Raw genomic sequence first — 24,668 nt, 5'->3', positions numbered from 1 at the left:
AATTGTATTATCCGGAAATCGTAATACATGTGTGAATACATAGACCACAACACGTCCCTAGTGAGCCTCTAGTTGACTAGCTCGTTGATCAAAGGATAGTCATGGTTTCCTGACTATGGACATTAGATGTCATTGATAACGGGATCACATCATTAGGAGAATGATGTGATGGACAAGACCCAATCCTAAGCTTAGCTCAAAGATCGTGTAGTTCGTTTGCTGTAGCTTTTCTGAATGTCAAGTATCATTTCCTTAGACCATGAGATTGTGCAACTCCCGGATACCGTAGGAGTGCCTTGGGTGTGCCAAATGTCACAACGTAACTGGGTGACTATAAAGGTACTTTACATGTATCTCCAAAAGTGTTTGTTGGGTTGGCACGAATCGAGACTGGAATTTGTCACTCCGTATGACGGAGAGGTATCTCTGGGCCCACTCGGTAATGCATCATCATAATGAGCTCAATGTGACCAAGGGGTTGGTCATGGGATCATGCATTACGGTACGAGTAAAGTGACTTGCCGGTAATGAGATTGAACAAGGTATTGGGATACCGACGATCGAGTCTCGGGCAAGTAACGTACCGATTGACAAAGGGAATTTAATACGGGATTGATTAAGTCCTCGACATTGTGGTTCATCTGATGAGATCATCGAGGAGCATGTAGGAGCCAACATGGGTATCCAGATCCCGCTATTGGTTATTGATCGGAGAGGCGTCTCGGTCATGTCTGCGTGTCTCCCGAACCCGTAGGGTCTACACACTTAAGGTTCGGTGACGCTAGGGTTGTAGAGATATTAGTATGCGGTAACTCGAAAGTTGTTCGGAGTCCCGGATGAGATCCCGGACGTCATGAGGAGTTCTGAAATGGTCCGGAGGTAAAGATTTATATATAGGAAGTCCAGTTTCGGCCAGCGGGAAGGTTTCGGGGGTTACCGGTATTGTACCGGGACCACCGAAAGGGTCCCGGGGGTCCACCAGATGGGGCCACCTATCCCGGAGGGCCCCATGGGCTGAAGTGGCGTGGGAACCAGCCCCTGATAGGCTGGTGCGCCCCACCCAAGGGCCCAAGGCGCCTAGGGTTGGAAACCGTAGGGGGTCGTTGCCCCCCGAGGGGGCATGCGCCCCCTGGTTGGAAACCCTAAGGGGGCCGTTGCCCCCAGGGGCCGCCCCCCCCCCCTTTTAGATGGGATCTCCAAGGGGGAATGCACCCCCCTAGCCCCTATATATAGTGGAAGGGAGGGAGGGCAGCCGCACCTTGCTCTTGGCGCCTCCCTCTCCCTCCGTAACACCTCTCCTCCCCGCGTGTGCTTGGTGAAGCCCTGCCGGGATCCTGCTGCATCCACCACCACGCCGTCGTGCTACTGGATCTTCATCAACCTCTCCTTCCCCCTTGCTGGATCAAGAAGGAGGAGACGTCTTCCCAACCGTATGTGTGTTGAACGCGGAGGTGCTGTCAGTTCGGCACTTGGTCATCGGTGATTTGGATCACGGCGAGTACGACTCCATCATCCCCGTTCACTTGAACGCTTCCGCTCGCGATCTACAAGGGTATGTAGATGCACTCCTATTCCCCTCGTTGCTAGAATACTCCATAGATTGATCTTGGTGATGCGTAGAAATTTTTTAATTTCTGCTACGATCCCCAATAGTGGCATCATGAGCCAGGTTTATGCGTAGTTACTATGCACGAGTAGAACACAAAGTAGTTGTGGGCGTCGATATTGTCAGTTATCTTGCCGTTACTAGTCTTATCTTGATTCGGCAGCATCATGGGATGAAGCGGCCCGGACCAACCTTACACGTACGCTTACGTGAGACCGGTTCCACCGACTGACATGCACTAGTTGCATAAGGTGGCTGGCGGGTGTCTGTCTCTCCCACTTTTAGTCGGATCGGATTCGATGAACAGGGTCCTTATGAAGGGTAAATAGAAATTGGCAATTCACATTGTGGTTTTGGCGTAGGTAAGAAACGTTCTTGCTAGAAACCTATAGCGGCCACATAAAAACTTGCAACAACAATTAGAGGACGTCTAACTTGTTTTTGCAGCAAGTGTTTTGTGATGTGATATGGCCAAAGGTTGTGATGAATGATGAATGATATATGTGATGTATGAGATTGATCATGTTCTTGTAATAGGAATCACGACTTGCATGTCGATGAATATGACAACCGGCAGAAGCCATAGGAGTTGTCTTTATTTATTTATGACCTGCGTGTCAACATAAACGTCATGTAATTACTTTACTTTATTGCTAAAGCGTTAGCCATAGTAGTAGAAGTAATAGATGACGAGAGAACTTCAAGAAGACACGATGATGGAGATCATGATGATGGAGATCATGGTGTCATGCCGATGACAACGATGATCATGGAGCCCCGAAGATGGAGATCAAAGGAGCAAATGATATTGGCCATATCATGTCACTATTTCATTGCATGTGATGTTTATCATGTTTTACACCTTATTTGCTTAGAACGACGGTAGCTTAAATAAGATGATCCCTCATAATAATTTCAAGAAAGTGTTCCCCCTAAGTGTGCACCATTGCGAAGGTTCGTTGTTTCGAAGCACCACGTGATGATCGGGTGTGATAGATTCTAACGTTCGAATACAACGGGTGTAAGACGGATTTACACACGCAATACACTTAGGTTGACTTGACAAGCCTAGCATGTACAAACATGGCCTCGGAACACAGAAGACCGAAAGGTCGAGCATGATTCGTATAGAAGATACGATCAACATGAATATGTTCACCGATGTTGACTAGTCTGTCTCACGTGATGATCGGACACGGCCTAGTTAACTCGGATCATGTCATACTTAGATGACTCGAGGGATGTCTATCTGAGTGGGAGTTCATTTAATAATTTGATTAGACGAACTTAATTATCATGAACTTAGTCTAAAATCTTTACAATATGTCTTGTAGATCAAATGGCCCATGTTGTCCTCAACTTCAACGCGTTCCTAGAGAAAACCAAGCTGAAAGACGATGGCAACAACTATACAGACTGGGTCCGGAACCTGAGGATCATCCTCATAGCTGCCAAGAAAGATTATGTCCTAGAAGCACCGCTAGGTGACGCATCCGTCCCACAGAACCAAGACGTTATGAACGCTTGGCAGACACGTGTTGATGATTACTCACTCGTTCAGTGCGGCATGCTTTACAGCTTAGAACCGGGGCTCCAAAAGCGTTTTGAGAGACACGGAGCATATGAGATGTTCGAAGAGCTGAAAATGGTTTTTCAAGCTCATGCCCGGGTCGAGAGATATGAAGTCTCCGACAAGTTCTTCAGCTGTAAGATGGAGGAAAATAGTTTTGTCAGTGAGCACATACTCAAAATGTCTGGGTTGCATAACCGCTTGACTCAGCTAGGAGTTAATCTCCCGGATGACGCGGTCATTGACAGAATCCTTCAGTCGCTTCCACCAAGCTACAAGAGCTTTGTGATAAACTTCAATATGCAGGGGATGGAAAAGACCATTCCTGAAGTATTTGCAATGCTGAAATCAGCAGAGGTAGAAGTCAAAAAGGAACATCAAGTGTTGATGGTGAATAAAACCACTAAGTTCAAGAAAGGCAAGGGTAAGAAGAACTTCAAGAAGGACGGCAAGGGAGTTGCCGCGCCCGGTAAGCAAGCTGCCGGGAAGAAGCCAAAGAATGGACCCAAGCCCGAGACTGAGTGTTTTTATTGCAAGGGAAGTGGTCACTGGAAGCGGGACTGCCCCAAATACTTAGCAGACAAGAAGGCCGGCATCACGAAAGGTATATGTGATATACATGTAATTGATGTGTACCTTACCAGTACTCGTAGTAGCTCCTGGGTATTTGATACCGGTGCGGTTGCTCACATTTGTAACTCAAAGCAGGAGTTGCGGAATAAGCGGAGACTGGCGAAGTACGAGGTGACGATGCGCGTCAGGAATGGTTCCAAGGTCGATGTGATCACCGTCGGCACGCTACCTCTACATTTACCTACAGGATTAGTTTTAAACCTCAATAATTGTTATTTAGTGCCAGCTTTGAGCATGAACATTGTATCAGGATCTCGTTTAATTCGAGATGGCTACTCATTTAAATCCGAGAATAATGGTTGTTCTATTTATATGAGAGATATGTTTTATGGTCATGCTCCGATGGTGAATGGTTTATTTTTAATGAATCTCGAGCGTAATGCTACACATATTCATAGTGTGAATACCAAAAGATGTAAGGTTGATAATGATAGTCCCACATACTTGTGGCACTGCCGCCTTGGTCACATAGGTGTCAAACGCATGAAGAAGCTCCATGCAGATGGACTTTTAGAGTCTCTTGATTACGAATCATTTGACACGTGCGAACCATGCCTCATGGGTAAAATGACCAACACTCCGTTCTCAGGAACAATGGAGTGAGCAACCAACTTATTGGAAATCATACATACTGATGTGTGCGGTCCAGTGAGTGTTGAGGCTCGCGGTGGCTATCGTTATGTTCTCACCCTCACTGCTGACTTGAGTAGATATGGGTATGTCAACTTAATGAAACACAAGTCTAAGACATTTGAAAAGTTTAAGGAATTTTAGAGTGAGGTTGAGAATCAACGTGACAGGAAAATCAAGTTCTTGCGATCAGATCGTGGGGGAGAATACTTGAGTCACGAATTTGGCACACACTTAAGAAAATGTGGAATAGTTTCACAACTCACGCCGCCTGGAACACCTCAGCTAATGGTGTGTCCGAACGTCGTAATCGCACTCTATTAGATATGGTGCGATCTATGATGTCTCTTACCGATTTACCGCTATCATTTTGGGGCTATGCTTTAGAGACTGCCGCATTCACTTTAAATAGGGCTCCGTCGAAATCCGTTGAGACGACACCGTATAAATTATGGTTTGGGAAGAAACCTAAGCTGTCGTTTCTAAAAGTTTGGGGATGCGATGCTTATGTCAAGAAACTTCAACCTAAAAAGCTCGAACCCAAGTCGGAAAAATGCGTCTTCATAGGATACCCTAAGGAAACCATTGGGTATACCTTCTACCTCAGATCCGAAGGCAAGATCTTCGTTGCCAAGAATGGATCCTTTCTAGAGAAGGAGTTTCTCTTGAAAGAAGTAAGTGGGAGGAAAGTAGAGCTTGATGAAGTACTTCCTCTTGAAGCAGAGAGTAGCACAGCTCAGGAAAATGTTCCTGTGGTGCCTGCACCGATTAGAGAGGAAATTAATGATGATGATCAAGATACTTCGGATCAAGCTCCTACTGAACTTCGTAGGTCCACAAGGACACGTTCCGCACCAGAGTGGTACGGCAACCCTGTCTTGGAAATCATGTTGTTAGACAACGGTGAACCTTCAAACTATGAAGAAGCGATGGCGGGCCCAGATTCCGACAAATGGCTAGAAGCCATGAAATCCGAGATAGAATCCATGTATGAAAACAAAGTATGGACTTTGACTAACTTGCCCGAAGATCGGCGAGCCATAGAAAATAAATGGATCTTTAAGAAGAAGACAGACGCGGATGGTAATGTGACCATCTATAAGGCTCGACTTGTCGCTAAGGGTTATCGACAAGTTCAAGGGGTTGACTACGATGAGACTTTCTCACCCGTAGCGAAGCTGAAGTCCGTCCGAATCATGTTAGCAATTGCCGCATTCTATGATTATGAGATATGGCAAATGGACGTCAAAACGGCATTCCTTAACGGCTTTCTTAAGGAAGAATTGTATATGATGCAGCCGGAAGGTTTTGTCGATCCTAAGAATGCTAACAAGGTGTGCAAGCTCCAACGCTCAATCTATGGGCTGGTGCAAGCATCTCGGAGTTGGAACATTCACTTTGATGAGATGATCAAAGCATTTGGGTTTATGCAGACTTATGGAGAAGCCTGCGTTTACAAGAAAGTGAGTGGGAGCTCTGTAGCATTTCTCATATTATATGTGGATGACATACTGTTGATGGGAAATGATATAGAATTCTTGGAAAGCATAAAGGCCTATTTGAACAAGTGTTTTTCAATGAAGGACCTTGGAGAAGCTGCTTATATATTAGGCATCAAGATCTATAGAGATAGATCGAGACACCTCATCGATCTTTCACAAAGTACGTACCTTGACAAGATATTGAAGAAGTTCAATATGGATCAGTCCAAGAAGGGGTTCTTGCCTGTATTGCAAGGTGTGCGATTGAGCACGGCTCAATGCCCGACCATGGCAGAAGATATAGAAGAGATGAGTGTCATCCCCTATGCCTCAGCCATAGGGTCTATTATGTATGCCATGCTGTGTACCAGACCTGATGTAAACCTTGCCGTAACTTTGGTAGGTAGGTACCAAAGTAATCCCGACAAGGAACACTGGACAACGGTCAAAAACATCCTGAAGTACCTGAAAAGGACCAAGGATATGGTTCTCGTTTATGGGGGTGGCGAAGAGCTCGTCGTAAAGGGTTACGTCGACGCTAGCTTCGACAGAGATCTGGATGACTCTAAGTCACAAACCGGATACGTGTATATTTTGAATGGTGGGGCAGTAATCTGGTGCAGTTGCAAGCAAAGCGTCGTGGCGGGATCTACATGTGAAGCAGAATACATGGCAGCCTCGGAGGCAGCACAAGAAGCAATCTGGGTGAAGGAGTTCATCACTGACCTAGGAGTCATACCCAATGCGTCGGGGCCGATGACTCTCTTCTGTGACAACACTGGAGCTATTGCCCTTGCCAAGGAGCCCAGGTTTCACAGGAAGACCAGGCATATCAAGCGTCGCTTCAACTCCATTCGTGAAAGTGTTCAAAATGGAGACATAGAAAGTTGTAAAGTACATACGGACCTGAATGTAGCAGATCCGTTGACTAAACCTCTCCCTAGAGCAAAACATGATCAACACCAGAATTCCATGGGTGTTCGATTCATCACAATGTAACTAGATGATTGACTCTAGTGCAAGTGGGAGACTGTTGGAAATATGCCGTAGAGGCAATAATAAAATGATTATTATATTTCCTTGTTCATGATAATTGTCTATTATTCATGCTATAATTGTATTATCCGGAAATCGTAATACATGTGTGAATACATAGACCACAACACGTCCCTAGTGAGCCTCTAGTTGACTAGCTCGTTGATCAAAGGATAGTCATGGTTTCCTGACTATGGACATCAGATGTCATTGATAACGGGATCACATCATTAGGAGAATGATGTGATGGACAAGACCCAATCCTAAGCTTAGCTCAAAGATCGTGTAGTTCATTTGCTGTAGCTTTTCTGAATGTCAAGTATCATTTCCTTGGACCATGAGATTGTGCAACTCCCGGATACCGTAGGAGTGCCTTGGGTGTGCCAAACGTCACAACGTAACTGGGTGAATATAAAGGTACTTTACAGGTATCTCCGAAAGTGTGTGTTGGGTTGGCACGAATCGAGACTGGGATTTGTCACTCCATATGACGGAGAGGTATCTCTGGGCCCACTCGGTAATGCATCATCATAATGAGCTCAATGTGACCAAGGGGTTGGTCACGGGATCATGCATTACGGTACGAGTAAAGTGACTTGCCGGTAACGAGATTGAACAAGGTATTGGGATACCGACGATCGAGTCTCGGGCAAGTAACGTACAGATTGACAAAGGGAATTGAATACGGGGTTGATTAAGTCCTCGACATCGTGGTTCATCCGATGAGATCATCGAGGAGCATGTGGGAGCCAACATGGGTATCCAGATCCCGCTGTTGGTTATTGACCGGAGAGGCGTCTCGGTCATGTCTGTGTGTCTCCCGAACCCGTAGGGTCTACACACTTAAGGTTCGGTGACGCTAGGGTTGTAGAGATATTAGTATGCAATAACCCGAAAGTTGTTCGGAGTCCCGGATGAGATCCTGGATGTCACGAGGAGTTCTGGAATGGTCGGTAGGTAAAGATTTATATATAGGAAGTCCAGTTTCGGCCAGCGGGAAGGTTTCAGGGGTTACCGGTATTGTACCGGGACCACCGGAAGGGTCCCGGGGGTCCACCGGATGGGGCCACCTATCCCGGAGGGCCCCATGGGCTAAAGTGGCGTGGGAACCAGACCCTGATGGGCTGGTGCGCCCCACCCAAGGGCCCAAGGCGCCTAGGGTTGGAAACCCTAGGGGGCCGTTGCCCCCCGAGGGGGCATGCGCCCCCATGGTTGGAAACCCTAAGGGGGCCGTTGCCCCCAGGGGCCGCCCCCCCCCCTTTAGATGGGATCTCCAAGGGGGCATGCGCCCCCCCTAGCCCCTATATATAGTGGAAGGGAGGGAGGGCAGCCGCACCTTGCTCTTGGCGCCTCCCTCTCCCTCCGTAACACCTCTCCTCCCCGCTTGTGCTTGGTTAAGCCCTGCCGGGATCCTGCTGCATCCACCACCACGCCGTCGTGCTGCTGGATCTTCATCAACCTCTCCTTCCCCCTTGCTGGATCAAGAAGGACGAGACGTCTTCCCAACCGTACGTGTGTTGAACGTGGAGGTGATGTCAGTTCGGCACTTGGTCATCGGTGATTTGGATCACGGCGAGTATGACTCCATCATCCCCGTTCACTTGAACGCTTCCGCTCGCGATCTACAAGGGTATGTAGATGCACTCCTATTCCCCTCGTTGCTAGAATACTCCATAGATTGATCTTGGTGATGCGTAGAAATTTTTTAATTTCTGCTACGATCCCCAACATACACAACAGCAGTACTTTGATGTAAGAACATGGTATGATAGATAGATGCAGTGTATTCTAGATACAGAAAGGCATGCCATATGCACATGTATAACGTATAAACTCAGCAGGTGCAATTTAATCAAAATAGAAGAAATACAGGCTAGACAACATATGCAACACGAAACCAATTATCACACTGTCAATTCAGGGCAAGCACCTGCGATGGTGGAGTACGGGAGATGAACTCATCATGTAGACTTGGGACTTCAACTTCATTAGCAGTAGCAGTGGCAAATCTAGAGAGTCTCTGTTTGCGTCGGTCCGGAGGACCACCAACATCCCCTAACTTACTCTTTTCCTTCCTATTGTCTGATATTGCCTTACAAGAAGATGAATAAAATTAGCTTTCATAACTGGTTGATGCATGATACAGACAAACACTACTTTGATGTAAGTCAAGCACAGGATAGGAGGATGGAATATATACAAAAAAAGATAGCATTGCATATTCACACGTACGATAGGAGGATGGAATATGTATGAAAAACAGTAAGCAGAAGGCATTTAAACAAAATTAGAAGAAATGAAAGCTAGACACCATATGAACGTGCAACCAATATCACTCTTTCAGGTAAAAAGTTGTGACGCCCCAAGACTGGAGCTTCAGATGCCTTCCAGGGTTTTCGGGTTTCGTCGTGTGATTTATTTGGTTCATTGCATTCATCATTGCATCATGTGCATTGCATCATGTCATCATGCCATCATCTCATAAATCTTCTGCATCTCAACTAAATAAATTGTGTGGATCTTCGATCCATTTAAATTGAGGGAAGAGTGACTTCTCTTTATAACATATCCTCCCAATATTAGGGATCTATATTAAATATCCCATTAACTTGGAATCACCCATCACACAATTGCATTACTCTTCAACTCTTCTTATATCCGACTTAACTTCATATATTTTTTCCTTGTCATCTCTCTCTCAAGCCATACCCATGCATCATCCCTCCCACTTCCTTCGTTTTTCATGTCTTTGCAAGCGACCTTATTCCTCCTCCATTAATGTTCATCTTTTCCCTATAAATCTTGCCTTTTTCCTACACCCTCTCTGTCAGATTTCATCCCATTCGAAGTTGTTTTGGTCAGGTTAAAAAATGATTGAAGTTTGAAAATAATTCAAACTATAATTATTTTTCTACCTTCTAAAAATGCCAGAGCAATTTATTCAAACCCTACATAAATCCAGGGTTCCAGATATATTTTTATATATCTCATATTCCTAACCAAAAACCCCCTGGATTTCCCCCTTTGTTGGTTGTTTATTTATATACACATTAGTTTAAGAAAGGGATGATTTTGGAAAGGAGAGGGAGCTCAGCCCAGCCGCGCAGCCCAGTTGCACCGAGGCCCAGCCGCCCCAGCTATTCCTAACCCTAGGCTAGCGAGGCCCAGCCGCAGTCCCCCCTCTCCTCTCGATCCTTCTCCTCCTCGTTCCCTTCCACCGCCGCCACACATGCATCGCTCAGCAGAGGAGAGACCCACACCCCGATCCCTATCTCCCTTGATCTGTCTCGCACGCTCGCCGCCTCTCCTTCCCCTGCCTCTGCTATTGATGCCTTGCCCGGATCCTCGTCACCTCCCCGCCATGGCGCCCGCGCCGACGACCTCGCAGGTCACTGCCTCACACCATCTTCGTCCTCCCAGAGCCCCAGAGCCCGTTCCCCACCTCTGCCTTCGTCGTCGTTAGCCGGTGCAGCAGCTCCGCCGCAGCTCCGCCCCGACCTCCGCAGCCAGGCGCCTCTGCCTCTCCTCTACTCCCGCCCAGCAGCACCGAGCCCCTCTGCGTTGTGGCGTCCTTGTCATCCTCAAACAGCAGCAGCTCCAGCCTCCACCGGGTCCTCCTCGAGCACCTCGGCTCCCTCCACCGGAGCCGGCCAACTCCGACAACCTCCTTTGCCTCGCACCCAGGGACGAGCGCGTGTGGTCGTTGACCAAGTACCACGATGCTCAGAGTCCTCGGATCCGTCTAGTTCCACTATGAGATGTACAACTACCGTCAACCTCGAAGACCTCGGATTCACCAAGTTCCCACGACGACGAGTGTGTCCCTTCGGATGCGCCAAGTTCGTCTACACAATAATGCCAAGTACCACTAATGTCGGCAAGACCCGCAAGTCAGACCCCGAACGATCGACGTCTCGTGGACCGTGTACCACTACCGTCGCTCCGAAGACGTTGGAGTCATCAAGTACCTCTCCGAACGAACATGTACCACTACCGTCGCCGAGATCGCGAGAACTTCTACCGTCGACCCTAGAGCGTGCGAGAACGACTACTTCCACTACCGCCGTCACGAGAACTGTCCCGCTTGCACGCTTCGAAGGTATAACCTCGAGACGACGTCCGTGAATGAATGCTTGCGATGTTTGAGATGCTCGTGTTTGCACCGTGTCCAAATTTGTCACTCGTTTTCCTTGTCGCCAACTCGTGGGACACCCGGAATCCGGGAGCGCCCCACCATCTTTTGCACGCATCCGCGCACTTCTCCTTTGCATCGGCATCTCAATCGAGTTACCGGAACCGGGACGTTGCCGTGGCACCGTTTCATTATCGTTGTCGTGGCACCCCTTTTCATTTCCGCCACGATGACAAATGCTTCTTAATATGCCCTTGTCAACTTTTCTTAAAATTGCATAAAACTTGCACATGTCATTCGCATCATGATAATAACATTTAAATGTTAAAATTGTTGTTGCACCAAATTGATAATTGCATATGGGGATTTACCGGATTTGTTGTTTGTTATTTCCGGCCTCATTTAAACTTGCCTAAATGTTTAGTTTTCTTATGCTTCCCCTCTTGCCATGCTAACAACATTTAATATTGTTGAGTACCTAAACGATAGAGAACTAAATAACTTGAATGTGGTGTTTCATCAATATGCAACGGAGTTGCATATTGAGGTCCACTTAATTTGTAGGATTGTTTGTGCACTTTGCCATGCCATGCATATTTAAACCGGACATGCACCATACTTGATTGTGCATCATGCCATGATTATGTGTTGGTTGTTTACCATGATTGTGTGCTTCTTTCCGGTGTTTGCTTCTTCGGGTTGGATCCGATAACGTCGTGCTTGTGAGGAACCGTTCGTCTACGTCCGTTTGTCTTCTTCATGGACTCATTCTTCTTCCTTGCGGGATTTCAGGCAAGATGATCATACCCTCGAAATCACTTCTATCTTTGCTTGCTAGATGCTCGCTCTTTTGCTATGCCTATGCTGCGATACCTACCACTTGATTATCATGCCTCCCATATTGTTGAACCAAGCCTCTAACCCACCTTGTCCTAGAAAACCGTTGATTGGCTATGTTACCGCTTTGCTCAGCCCCTCTTATAGCGTTGTTAGTTGCAGGTGAAGATTGAAGTTTGTTCCTTGTTGGAACATGGAGATGTTGTTCCTTGTTGGAACATGTTTACTTGTTGGGATATCACTATATATCTTATTTAATTAATGCATCTATATACTTGGTAAAGGGTGGAAGGCTCGGCCTTATGCCTGGTGTTTTGTTCCACTCTTGCCGCCCTAGTTTCCATCATATCGGTGTTATGTTCCCGGATTTTGCGTTCCTTACGCGGTTGGGTAATAATGGGAACCCCTTGACAGTTCGCTTGAGTAAAACTCTTCCAGCAATGCCCAACATTGGTTTTACCATTCGCCACCCAGCCTTTTCTTTTCCCTTGGGGGTCGCGCGCCCAAGGGTCATCATTATTTTAAACCCCCGGGCCAGTGCTCCTCTGAGTGTTGGTCCAACCTGTCAGCTGCCGGTGACCACCAGGGGCAACTCTGGGCTGGCCTACCCGTACCTAGGACAATCTGAGTGTGCCCTGAGAAAGAGATATGTGCAGCTCCTATCGGGATTTGTCGGCACATTCAGGCGGTGTTGCTGGTTTAGTTTTACCTTGTCGAAATGTCTTGTAACCGGGATTCCGAGTCTGATCGGGTCTTCCCGCTAGAAGGTTTATTCCTTCGTTGACCGTGAGAGCTTGTGATGGGCTAAGTTGGGACACCCCTGCAGGGATTTGAACTTTCGAAAGCCGTGCCCGCGGTTATGGGCAGATGGGAATTTGTTAATGTCCGGTTGTAGAAAACCTGAAGTTGACCTTAATTTAAAATACATCAACCGCGTGTGTAACCGTGATGGTCTCTTTCCGGCGGAGTCCGGGAAGTGAACACAGTGTTGGATTTATGCTTGACATAGGTTGTTTAGGATCACTTCTTAATCATACTTTTATCGACCGTGCTTTGCCTTCTCTTCTCGCTCTCATTTGCGTATGTTAGCCACCATATATGCTAGTCGCTTGCTGCAGCTCCACCTCATACCTTTTACCTTACCCATAAGCTTAAATAGTCTTGATTGCGAGGGTGTGACATTGCTGAGTCCCCGTGGCTCACAGATACTTCCAAAACCAGCTTGCAGGTGCCGATGAGTCCGTGCAGATGACGCAACCAAGCTCAAGGAGGAGCTCTATGAAGATCTTGTCCTTTATGTTGTTTCGTTCTAGTTGATCAGTAGTGGAGCCTAGTTGGGGTCGATCGGGGACCTTTGTCGCATTTGGGGTTCTTCTTTTATTTTGGTTCCGTAGTCGGACCTTGAGTGTATTGGGATGATGTAATGCTTTATTCATCTAATTGTGTGAAGTGGCGATTGTAAGCCAACTATGTATCTTTTCCCCTATTGTATTACATGGGTTGTTTGCGAAGATTAGCTCACTTGCGACATTGCTTTCAATGCGGTTATGCCTCTAAGTCGTGCTTCGACACGTGGGAGATATAGCCGCATCGAGGGTGTGACAAAAGTGTCTCGCCGTAAGTGCCATTTCAAGAAATTAGAAGCAGTACAAGCTAGAAGACAATGCAAGATGCAAGATGCAACCTACATCACACTCCCAAGTTAAATGTGTCTTATGGGTAAGTGGTCGTTGCAGGTATAAGTTGCAAGCTAAGCAGCTGCAATTCAACAAAATCAGAAGCAATACAAACTAGACAGCATACGGAACACACAAGCACATATAACAGTTCCAAGTTAGAGCAAGCACCTATTATGGTGGAGTAGGGGAGATGTGCTCATCATCTACACGTATGTTCTAGAAACAAAAACACGTGTCATATTCACAAGCATTATGTGAAAAGTAAGCAGATGCAGTTCAACAAAGTTAGAAGCAATACAAGCTAGACATCATACGCAACATGCAACCACATATAATAGTGCCAAGTTAGAGCAATCACCTGTGATGGTGGAATAGGGGAGGTGCTCATCATCTACACAGCTACATTGAATGTCTAGCCTTATGTTGTCTTGCGAATCTTGTTGGGAGGATGGCGGAGTAGAATCTGTAGAGACCCTCTGTTTGAGTTGCTCCGAAGGACCACCATCATCCACTATCGGACTAATTTCCTTCAACTGTATTGATTTTGCATTGTGAAGTCAAACTGATAAGAAAAAGGAATAAAATTCGCTCTTCAGAACTCATTCATGCATGATACTGACGAACACTACTCGGATGAAAGGCAAACACATGATACGAGGATGGAATATGTACGAAAAACAGGACAACGTGACATATTCACACCTATGATGTGGTAACTAAGCAGAAGGTGTTTCAACAAATTAGAAGCACTGCAAGCTACACACCATATGAAAGATGCAACCAATATCACTCTGCCAAGTTCAAACTGTCTGGGTTTCAACAAATTAGAAGCAGTACATGCTAGAAATCATATGCAAGACACAACCAATATCATAGTGGCGATTTAAAGGTGCCTTATCATAAGTGACTGATGCGTGATATGCAAGAACAGTAGTCTGATGTAAGAACATGGTGTGATCAGATATAGTATGTTCTAGAAACAGGAACACGTGTCATATTCACAGGCATTATGTGTAAAGTAAGCAGATGTAATTCAACAAAGTTAGAAGCAATACAATCTAGACATCATACGCAACATGCAACCACATATAATAGTGCCAAGTTAGAGCAAGCACATGTGATGCTGGAGTAGGGGAGATGTGCTCATCATCTACACAACTACGTTGACTGTCTAGCCTTGCGTTGTCTTGCGAATCTTGTTGGGAGGATGGCGGACTAGAATCTGTAGAGACCCTCTGTTTCAGTTGCTCGGAAGGACCACCATCATCCAATGCCTTACCAATTTTCTTCCGCTTTATTGATTTTGCATTGTGAGGTCAAACCAACAAGAAAAAGGAATAAAATTCGCTCTTCGGAACTCATTCATGCATGATACTGTTGAACACTACTCTGATGAAAGGCAAAATCATGATACGAGGATGAAATATGTATGAAAAACTGGACGGCTTGACATATTCACACCTATGATGTGGTAACTAAGCAGAAGGCACTTCAACAAATTAGAAGCACTACAAGCTAGACACCATATGGAAGGTGCAATCAATATCACTCTGCCAAGTTAAAACTGTCTCGTCATAGGTGGCGTTCATCAAACTAGAATCACTACATGCTAGAAATCATATTCAAGACGCAAACCAATATCACACTGCCAACTTAAAGGTGTCCCATCATAAGTGACCGATGCATGATACACAAGAAGAGTAGTTTCATGTAAGAACATGGTGTGATAGACAGATATAGTATGTACCAAAAACTGGAAAGCGTGTCATATTCACACGTATCATGTGTAAGCTAAGCAGATGCAGTTTACACTAATTAGGAGCAATACAAGCTAGACATCATATGCAACATGTAACCAGATATCACATTGCCAAGTTAGAGCAAGCACCTTGGATGGTGGAGTAGGCGAGCAGAGACTTGAAACTTTTAATGCACTAGCAGTACAAGGAGAATCCATACAGATGCTCCGTTTATGTTGCTGTAGAAGACCACCATCATCGCCTTCCTTACTCTTTTCCTTCCTCTTTTCTGATTTTGCCTTGTCAAGTCAAACCCACAAGAAAAAGGAATAAAATTTGCTCTTCAGAACTCATTGATGCATGATACTGATGAACACTAATTTCATGTAAGGCAACCGGGATAGGAGGATGGAATATGTATGAAAAACAGGACGACATGACATATTGACATGTATGATGTATAAAGTGTAAACTAAGCACAAGGTGTTTGAACTAGTTAGAAGCAATGCAAGCTAGAAACCATATAAAAGATGAAACCAATATCACTCTGCCAAATTAAAAGGGTGGCCTAACAAATGTATTTGACCAAATTAGAAGCAATACATGGCAACAGGCTAGAAATATTATGCAATATGCAACGAATAAAGGTGTCTCATCATAAGTGATTGATGCAGGATACAAAAGAGAGGTAGTTTCATGTAAGAACACGGTTAACAGATAGATGTACTGTGTACCAAAAATAGGAAGGCATGTCATATTCACAGGTATAATGTGTAAACTAAGCAGATGCAATTTACCCTAATTAGAAGCATTATAAACTAGACACCCTATGCAACATGCAACCACATATCACACTGCGAAGTTAGAGTAAGCACCTGTGATGGTGGTGTAGGGAAGTGCGGTCTTCAAGTACAGAGCTATGTTCAATATCTTCATTTAGGCTTGTTGTTTCTTGAGAATCATGTGAGGAGGATGAAATTACACTCTTTATAAGAGTAGCGCGTCTCATACTAACCCACGGGCGTGACTGTTTCATCATAAGCGATAGATGCAGAATACACAAGAACAATAGTTTGATGTAAGAACATGGTGTGATAGGCAGATGTAGTATGTACCAAAAACAGGAAGGCGTGTCATATTCACATGTATAATGTGTAAGCTAAGGAGATGTAATTTAACAAATTAGGAGCAATACAAGCTAGGCACCATATGCAACATGCAACCAGATATCACACTGCCATGATAGAGCAAGCACCTGGGGTTGTGGAGTATGGGAGATGAGATTTGGAACTTGCACTGCAGTAGGAGTAGCAAGAGAATCTGCAGAGATCATTTGTTTCGGTTGCTCTAGAGGAGCACCATCATTCCGTGCCTCTGTCCTTTTAAATTTTGCCTTGTCAAGTAAACACACAAGAAAAATGAATGAAATTCGCACTTCCAGATTCGTTGATGCATAATACCGACGAACACAATTTCTATGTATGGCAACCACATTGTAGGATGATGGAATATGTATGAAAAATGCTAAGCAAAAGGCATTTCAACAAATTGGAAGCAATGCAATCTAGACACCATATGAAAGATCCAACCAAAATCACTCTACCAAGTTAGATGTGTCTCATTATAAGTGGCACTTCAACAAATTAGAGGCAATACATGTTTGAAATGATATGCAAGATGCAACCAATATTACACTGTCAACTTGAAGGTGTCTCGTCAGAAGTGATTGATGAGGGATACACACGAAAAGTAGTTTGATATAAGAACATGGTTAATAGAAAGACGTAGTATGTACCAAAAACAGAAAGGCGGTCATATTCACAGGTATAATGTGTTAATTAAGCAGAAGCAATTTACCCTAATTAGAAGTATTACAAGGTAGACACCATACGCAACATGCAACCACATATCACACTGTCAAGTAAGAGCAAGCACCTGCGATGGTGGTGTAGGTGAATTGCGGTCATCAACTAGAGAGTTACGTTGACTATCTTTATTTAGCCTTACTATTTCTTGAGAATCATGTGAGGAGGATGACACTGCACTCTTTAAACGAGTAGTGCGTCTCACAGTAACCCATTGGGGTGACTGTCTCATCATAAGTGATTGATGAGGGATACAAAAAAGTATTAGTTTGATGTACAAACATGATTAATAAACATATGTAGTATGTATCAAAAACGGGAAGACATGTCATTATCAAAGGTATAATGTGTAAAGTAAGCAGATGCAATTTAACCAAATTGGAAACAATACAAGCTAGACACCATATGCAACATGCAACCACATTTGACAGCACAAAGTTAAAGCAAGCACCTGGGCTGGTTGTGTGTGGCAATTGAGATCATCAACTACAGAGCTACATTTACTGTCTCCATCTGCTGACACTACACCCTTTAGAGCGCTGAAACGCTTAGTGCTTATCTTCGAATGACACTAGAGCGACTTCTGTCTTTTCTTTTGTGTATTCATCAACACTGCGTCAGAGTCTGAAATACCCATGCATAAAGAAACAATAGCGCGAGTACGGATGAAGTGTGTGCACAAGTAGTACAGTGTAAAAGTAGCAGATAGCAGGTCAGTGAGAAATAAATGACGGGAGACATATGATAGCTCTACAACATGCATGGCACACGAAATTACTAGATTCTAGGATTTTTGAAATATGAGCACAGTAATGACTGGGAAATGCAGATGCTCCTTCAGCACACCACAAGGTGTGGTCCTATCAAAATAACAGTCGACTGGAAATAAATAGGTTAATCTATTTTTTTCTGCGTTGTCCGATGTACAAAGAACGGGCAGATCACCTTCATCTACCTCCAGCCAGTCAGTGTTACAATCTTCCTTGAAACGCCAGCGACCACCGGCCCAGTCCCATGCCTCCGTCCTCCCCTCGACCTCACCGCACCGCCGTGCTTGGCACCGCACCCGGCCATCCCTTCAAACCCCGCTGACCTCCAGATCGGGCGCAAGTAGCTCCTGCGCCCCACATCCCTATGATACACACCGATGCGCCGCTTCCCCGGCGAACGGGCGAGCTAGGTGCTCTGCGCGCCTAAGCGGGTGCTGCTTCTTTTAATTGTGATTCAACTGATCCTGAATTGAAATCCAGGCGGGCTACTGACCTCTAGGCAAGATGAAATAGTAAATGGGAGGAAACCTTATGCATTTAATATCACGAAGAAGATGCAGTAAGAAGCGCTCAACTAGTTGCGGAGGGACGCAAGGAGGTGGTCGCGCGGGGATGGGGGTGGGGGGGGAGGAGGAACCGACGGTTGGGCATTTGAGGGTGGCTGTCAGTTTTACATCTAGGGTGGTCAGCTGATGTTTTTTTGCATCACTTAGTTATGCATTTTACATAATACACATCTTCATCATTCGTTTCATTCATTGGAGAGACGTTTTTAGTCCAAATGATGCATATTTCGGTTATTTATACATCTACATCATCTATCGGCCATGGAACTATGAAGGGATGAAAACCAAAGCTAATGAGTTGACAAAGGAGTTTGTGCTCCCAACCACCGCTCCCCCGCTTGAAGATCATGCACGCATGACTCACACAAACAATCCTCGAGGCGGCAAGAAATGTGCGTTCCTAGCGCCAGCAGTGGTCCGGTTCGTTGATCCTTCGCCACCCTTCTCCTCCCCCCAGCGGCCGCTAGCTAGCCACGGCACACATCACGGCATCTTCTCGCCCACTTTTCCAGTGGACAACTACTGGCACCATCGGCCAAGTCCTTTTCCTATCCTACTCCTACCAGAACAAAAGCCAAAACAAACCACTGCGCACGCGACACACAGAGACGTGGGGCATCACCGGAAGGCGGGCCCACAGGTCATGCATGCCCTCACGCTTCCGTCCGGGACCACCTCCGCCGCGCGGCGCAGGCACCCCGTCCACGTGGGCGAGGATGCGGTCCACCTGTCAGCGTGACGGCGCGGCGGCTTTATCTACCCGTCCCGTCCGGCCCTCACTGTGTGTGCCATCACTCCCCTCTTTTCCTCACTCGCCGTTCCCCGTGAGGTGACTGGCAGATTGCTCCTCCCTCCGCCGGGATCTCTCCGTCCCCATGGCCGCGATGTGTAGGGCCGCCGCGAAGCAGCTCGTCGACCGGGCCGTCGGATCCAGGGCCGCGCATGTAAGTTTTTTCGCTCGGTTTGATTCCTGCAAGTTTCGGTTGCTGAAGAAGTGCTGCGGTTGGCTGACGGGACTCTGAGGAATGCCGTGTTTTGATTTCTGTCTTCCCGTGGCGCAGACGTCCGCGGGCAGCAAGAAGATCGTGGGCGTGTTCTACCAGGCCGGCGAGTACGCCGACAAGAACCCCAACTTCGTCGGCTGCGTTGAGGGCGCCCTCGGCATACGCGACTGGCTCGAGTCCAAGGGGCATCACTACATTGTCACCGACGACAAGGAGGGGTTGAACAGCGGTCGGTACCCAACACCATCCCAATTCTTATCATGTTTTTTAATTTCCTATAATTTATTATTAGTTGTTAACGATTCTGTAATGCAATTCATGTGCTTCTCTGTTCGTGAATATATTGTACTATACATCAGATACAAATCTCAAAACGCTAAACGAAGTGAACTTGGCAGCACTTGGCAGAACCTGTATAGAACTCTTTACTGAACAGATATGTAGTAGTGTTTTACTGAACAGATATATATCAATTCTGAATTATCTGGGTTACTGTGTAGTCTATAATGCTATGAGTAATCCGACTGCTCTGCTTTTTAGCTGATGGTAGCGAAGAGTAATTTTCATCTGTTCCGTGTGAAAGGGGAGATTTGCTCCTTATTTAGCTACGCAGCATGTTTTTATTTATTTATTTTTGGAATAAGCAGCCGTGTTCTGATGAATCGATTGACAGACAATTGATGGTTTTCTTCTAGTTTATCACAATTTCCCAAACTAACTGGAAGTATCCAAATCATGTGAGCTGTGCTGCAGGATCAGTTCAAATGCTTATATACATTCCAATCTAGCTTGTATGTTTGAACCCTGTATAAGTGCTTGTATGTTTGAACCCTGTATAAGATGAAATTACTATGATACATATATTATTAGATGGTTTTATATCTCTGATTATTGTTATCTGACTCTTAACTTGTGAATAAATGATTGCTGTTCTTGTCCCCAGAGCTGGAGAAGCACATTGAAGACATGCATGTTCTGATAACCACCCCATTCCACCCAGCCTATGTTACTGCAGAGAGGATCAAGAAGGCAAAGAACCTTGAGCTGCTTCTCACTGCTGGGATTGGATCGGACCATATTGATTTGCCAGCTGCTGCTGCTGCAGGCTTGACAGTGGCAGAGGTCACTGGAAGTAACACTGTCTCTGTGGCAGAAGATGAGCTCATGCGCATCTTGATTCTGCTCAGGAACTTCTTGCCTGGCTACCAACAGGTCGTTAAAGGTGAATGGAATGTTGCAGGCATTGCCCATAGGGCTTATGATCTTGAGGGGAAGACCGTCGGAACTGTCGGGGCAGGTCGTATTGGCAGGCTCTTACTTCAGCGCCTTAAGCCCTTCAACTGCAACCTGCTCTACCATGACAGACTTCAGATTAACCCAGAGCTTGAGAAAGAAATTGGGGCGAAATTTGAAGAGGACCTGGATGCTATGCTTCCAAAGTGTGATGTCATTGTGATAAACACACCTCTTACTGAGAAAACTAGGTTTCTATTCATCACACTCGGTTCTTTTCCATTATCTTCTAATTTACAGTTCTCTAAATTCTGTTTGGTCCTTTCTTCAGAGGCATGTTCAACAAAGAAAAGATTGCAAAGATGAAGAAAGGTGTAATCATTGTGAATAACGCTCGGGGAGCAATCATGGATACCCAGGCAGTTGCTGATGCTTGCTCCAGCGGTCACATTGCTGGTACAATTCTTTCACTTAATCAGTCTTATTTTAAGCACCAGTATGCTGCAGGATGTGTATCTAACTCTTGCTGTTGGGGTCTATGAAATACATCATTTTATTTAGTCTTTCATGCTTTGCATTTATCTGGGGTAATATGATAAAATTTCGAAATCAATATAACATAATGCAGTAATGTCAAGTACTCAATAATGCCAGTTTGTAGGTAACTACGAGTATCTCTTAGTGTTGACAAAAACAAAGGTTGATCTATGCCTCTGTAAATTCTGTTCAATCCTGTTTCTTGCCATGGCACTTGTTTCTTTGATGGCTGTTATTATTGTGTCCTATTGAATTGTGTCCAAGATTAGGAGAATGATGCAGTACCTTATATTTCTATCTTGGGGATTATTTCCTTTTTCTCAAAGTACATCATTCCTGATTTTCAGGATATGGAGGTGATGTCTGGTTCCCCCAACCCGCACCCAAGGATCACCCATGGCGCTACATGCCTAATCATGCAATGACCCCTCACATCTCTGGGACTACAATTGATGCACAGGTTAGCTTCTGTGCTTTTATCTCAGCATTGGGCTTATGGCGTATCGTCATTTACAGCACTTGGTGTTCTGATACCGGACCGTATGCATTAGCAAAGCTATGGACGAATTCTAGTCAGTAGTCAGTTATTCCGAATGGATTCTGCATATGGTAACTTATGTTTTCCTTTCCTTCATAAGTGGAGAATCAACGAATAATCTACATCAAGAGCAAATACATACAACTAAGACAGTAGGCCAACCTTAACCATCACACATACGCAGCCTAGATCAGTTTATGCCTGTTTATCCATTACCGTGCTTTGCTACTGACTGTCCTGCCGTGTTTCTGATGTGGATGGCAATTGCTGCAGCTGAGGTACGCGGCTGGAGTGAAGGACATGTTGGATAGGTACTTCAAGGGCGAGGACTTCCCCGCGGAGAACTACATCGTCAAGGAAGGCGAGCTCGCCAGCCAGTACAAGTAGTAACCCAACCCTCGGCGCTGCATGGTAACATATCTGAAGCGAGGTGCGAGAGAAGAAACCATTGTGTTGTTGTATGAGTGTTCTCTGAGAATGGAAATAATGGATGTCTGCGTGGGGTTGCGACCATGCCAATGAATAAAAAAGCTTTGGAATCAAGCTATCTGATTGTGATGTGTGTACTGCTAGTTTTTCTTTTTACTCTTAGTTTTGTGTATAGAGCATCTATAACCGGACACCGTATCCGCCCCAAACGGGCTGCCCGGTAACTGACCGGACACAGAATTCTCACCCAACCGGACATGGCAAATCCAGCCCAGACACACGGACTGACCGGCAACTCCCATATCCATCCCATATAGGGATGCCTGGACGCACCCGCCATGTCGGATTTGGTCCACTGTGGCCCATCCGATCCAACATATATTCAACTCTATCCGCACTCCGGGCGAAACCTTAGCTGCACTCCACTCCACATCACTCACTTCCCACAGTATCCAAGCTCCTCTCCGGCGAGTTCCGGCCTAGTCCTTCATGGAGGGCACTGGATCCGGCTCCTAGATATCTGGATCCGAGGACTGGGTTCTCATCCCTTGCAGTCCCGAGGAGTAGATGGTCGTCTGTGCTGCTCTCCAACGCTCCCGTGAGGAGTGTCCTCCTGCGGTCTTCATCAATCTGGAGGGATTTCATTGGGCGCTAGGGTTCCGTTGATGTAGTGTCATGAGCTTAAGCCGCTTAAACCCTTGTTTGCGCTTCAAATGCCAAAGTTCAGAGTTGAAGATGGCAGATAGTCTCCTCAAGGTTGGCGGTGAGGGCGAGTAAAGCTTCGAGAGTGATCTTCGTATCCACAACTATCTTCTTCTCTATCTGCATAAGACGCACACGCAAAAAGTGAGGTGAATAAGCAAAGCATTTGCATGTTGTGCCTCAAGTTTCCTGGCATGTTCTTTAATTTTGCTAGGATGTGCTTTCTGAAAGACATTAGGGTCGGCGAGTACTTTTTGTGTCCACCGTGTTTTTTTTAGCCTGAGAGGTTACCAACGGTGGCGTCTAAAAGTGCACACCATTGTTGGGGGGGGGGGGGGGGTATAAGAGCATGGTTAATAGCACAACTAGCTATAAACCGCCGCTAGGTCACATAAAGCCTTCGCCCACATAGTAGGTTGGCTTTTACATTGGATGAAAGACTGACTCTAATAAATACTTAGACGTTTAATACTTGTATGTGCATATCACCTATGGTGATCCCGTGTAAGCTACATCTGTGTGGCCATTTCAATCAGCATATGTATGCCATTCACGAAACTGATTAATATTCTCTTTTTTTGCGGGGAACTAATTAATATTCAACCAACTGATTAATAAGCAAGCAACAAACAGATGCGCATAGCACCATGACACCACACTTAAACATTACATGCAGTGGCGGAGCTACAACAAATAAGATGGGCGGGCCAAAAAAATTATTGACTCTAAACCATACAATTAAGTAGGCATTAGTAAGTGTGCTAGGGGAGTCGACGGTGTTGGATGGATGCATGCGAAGGAGACATGCACTGCTACTTTGGTTTGGTCTGCTACTGGATTGGTTACATGTACAAAATTCTTATTTCCCTCCGGAGCTGGGCGGGCCATGGCCTGGTTTTGCCCTCACATAGCTCCGCCAGTGATTACATGAGTCTTTCTAATGAAGCATTAACCAAACATAAGACTAAATAAGACGCCCAACAAACAAGATATTAGTTTTGATCTTGATGACGATAATCAACAAGCTGATGGCACATAGCACTATGACATCGACATTTAGACATTACACCGGTCTTTATAAGAAGACAATAACCAAGCATAATATTAGATAAGATCTCTGGCAAACAAGCCATTAGTTTTGATCTTGATGATGATAAGTTGGAACTTCAATAGAAACGAGTGGCTAATCCATCTGCATCAACAATCTCTAGCCACTATATGGAAAAAGGAGATGGTAAATATTTCAACATGGATGCAGTGATGATGAGATGATGATGGCATGCTCATGACAGTAAGTAGTGGCATTATGATTCATTATCGAGTCAGTCGTAGGCTCGTAGCATGCTCAGCTTATTCCTTATGTACACTTCACAGAATCTCACTTCAGGTCATACACATATGGTTGCTCATATGGTTCTTAGCTGGAAGTACATGTAATATTTCCTTTTACTCTGAAGCTTATATAAAACTATAAAAGAATCATATAAGTTGTTCTGCTAGTGTAACAAAGCAAACTTTAATTACTTCCTCAGCTGGATTGGCTACAATTGTCAACTGGGCTGATTTGCTCACACAAGTGTCCTAGTTGTGGTACAGAGGAAGATTTACATGGTATTTAGCTCTATTGCTCCTCCAACCAACAATCATATTCCCCTATTTTAATAATTACTAATGATGCACGC

At 45.4% G+C, this 24,668-nt stretch overlaps 1 protein-coding gene across 1 annotated transcript; it reads left to right on the top strand.

Moving 5' to 3' along the window:
* Nucleotides 1-19,299: 19,299 nt before the first annotated feature.
* LOC123150759 (formate dehydrogenase, mitochondrial) lies at nt 19,300-22,398 on the top strand. The gene is made up of 6 exons (XM_044570589.1): nt 19,300-19,487; nt 19,605-19,776; nt 20,491-21,031; nt 21,112-21,236; nt 21,665-21,777; nt 22,129-22,398. Exons 1-6 carry the CDS (start codon nt 19,419-19,421, stop codon nt 22,240-22,242), a joined length of 1,134 nt encoding a protein of 377 aa, XP_044426524.1. The 5' UTR covers nt 19,300-19,418; the 3' UTR covers nt 22,243-22,398.
* The last annotated feature ends 2,270 nt before the right edge of the window (nt 22,399-24,668 follow it).

This window comes from Triticum aestivum, chromosome 7A (genome assembly GCF_018294505.1).
Source record: "Triticum aestivum cultivar Chinese Spring chromosome 7A, IWGSC CS RefSeq v2.1, whole genome shotgun sequence".
NCBI lineage: Eukaryota > Viridiplantae > Streptophyta > Magnoliopsida > Poales > Poaceae > Triticum > Triticum aestivum.
The sequence above is the reverse complement of the archived record's forward strand: the minus strand, read 5'-3'. Positions and strand labels throughout refer to the sequence as shown.

Bases quoted from the DNA above. Each gene is read 5' to 3' on its own strand.
- LOC123150759 (XM_044570589.1), top strand. From the start codon at position 19,419: ATGGCCGCGATGTGTAGGGCCGCCGCGAAGCAGCTCGTCGACCGGGCC. The intron at 19,777-20,490 runs GTCGGTACCCAA...TCTTGTCCCCAG, and splicing joins CAAGGAGGGGTTGAACAGCG to AGCTGGAGAAGCACATTGAA. The intron at 21,237-21,664 runs GTACAATTCTTT...CCTGATTTTCAG, and splicing joins CTCCAGCGGTCACATTGCTG to GATATGGAGGTGATGTCTGG.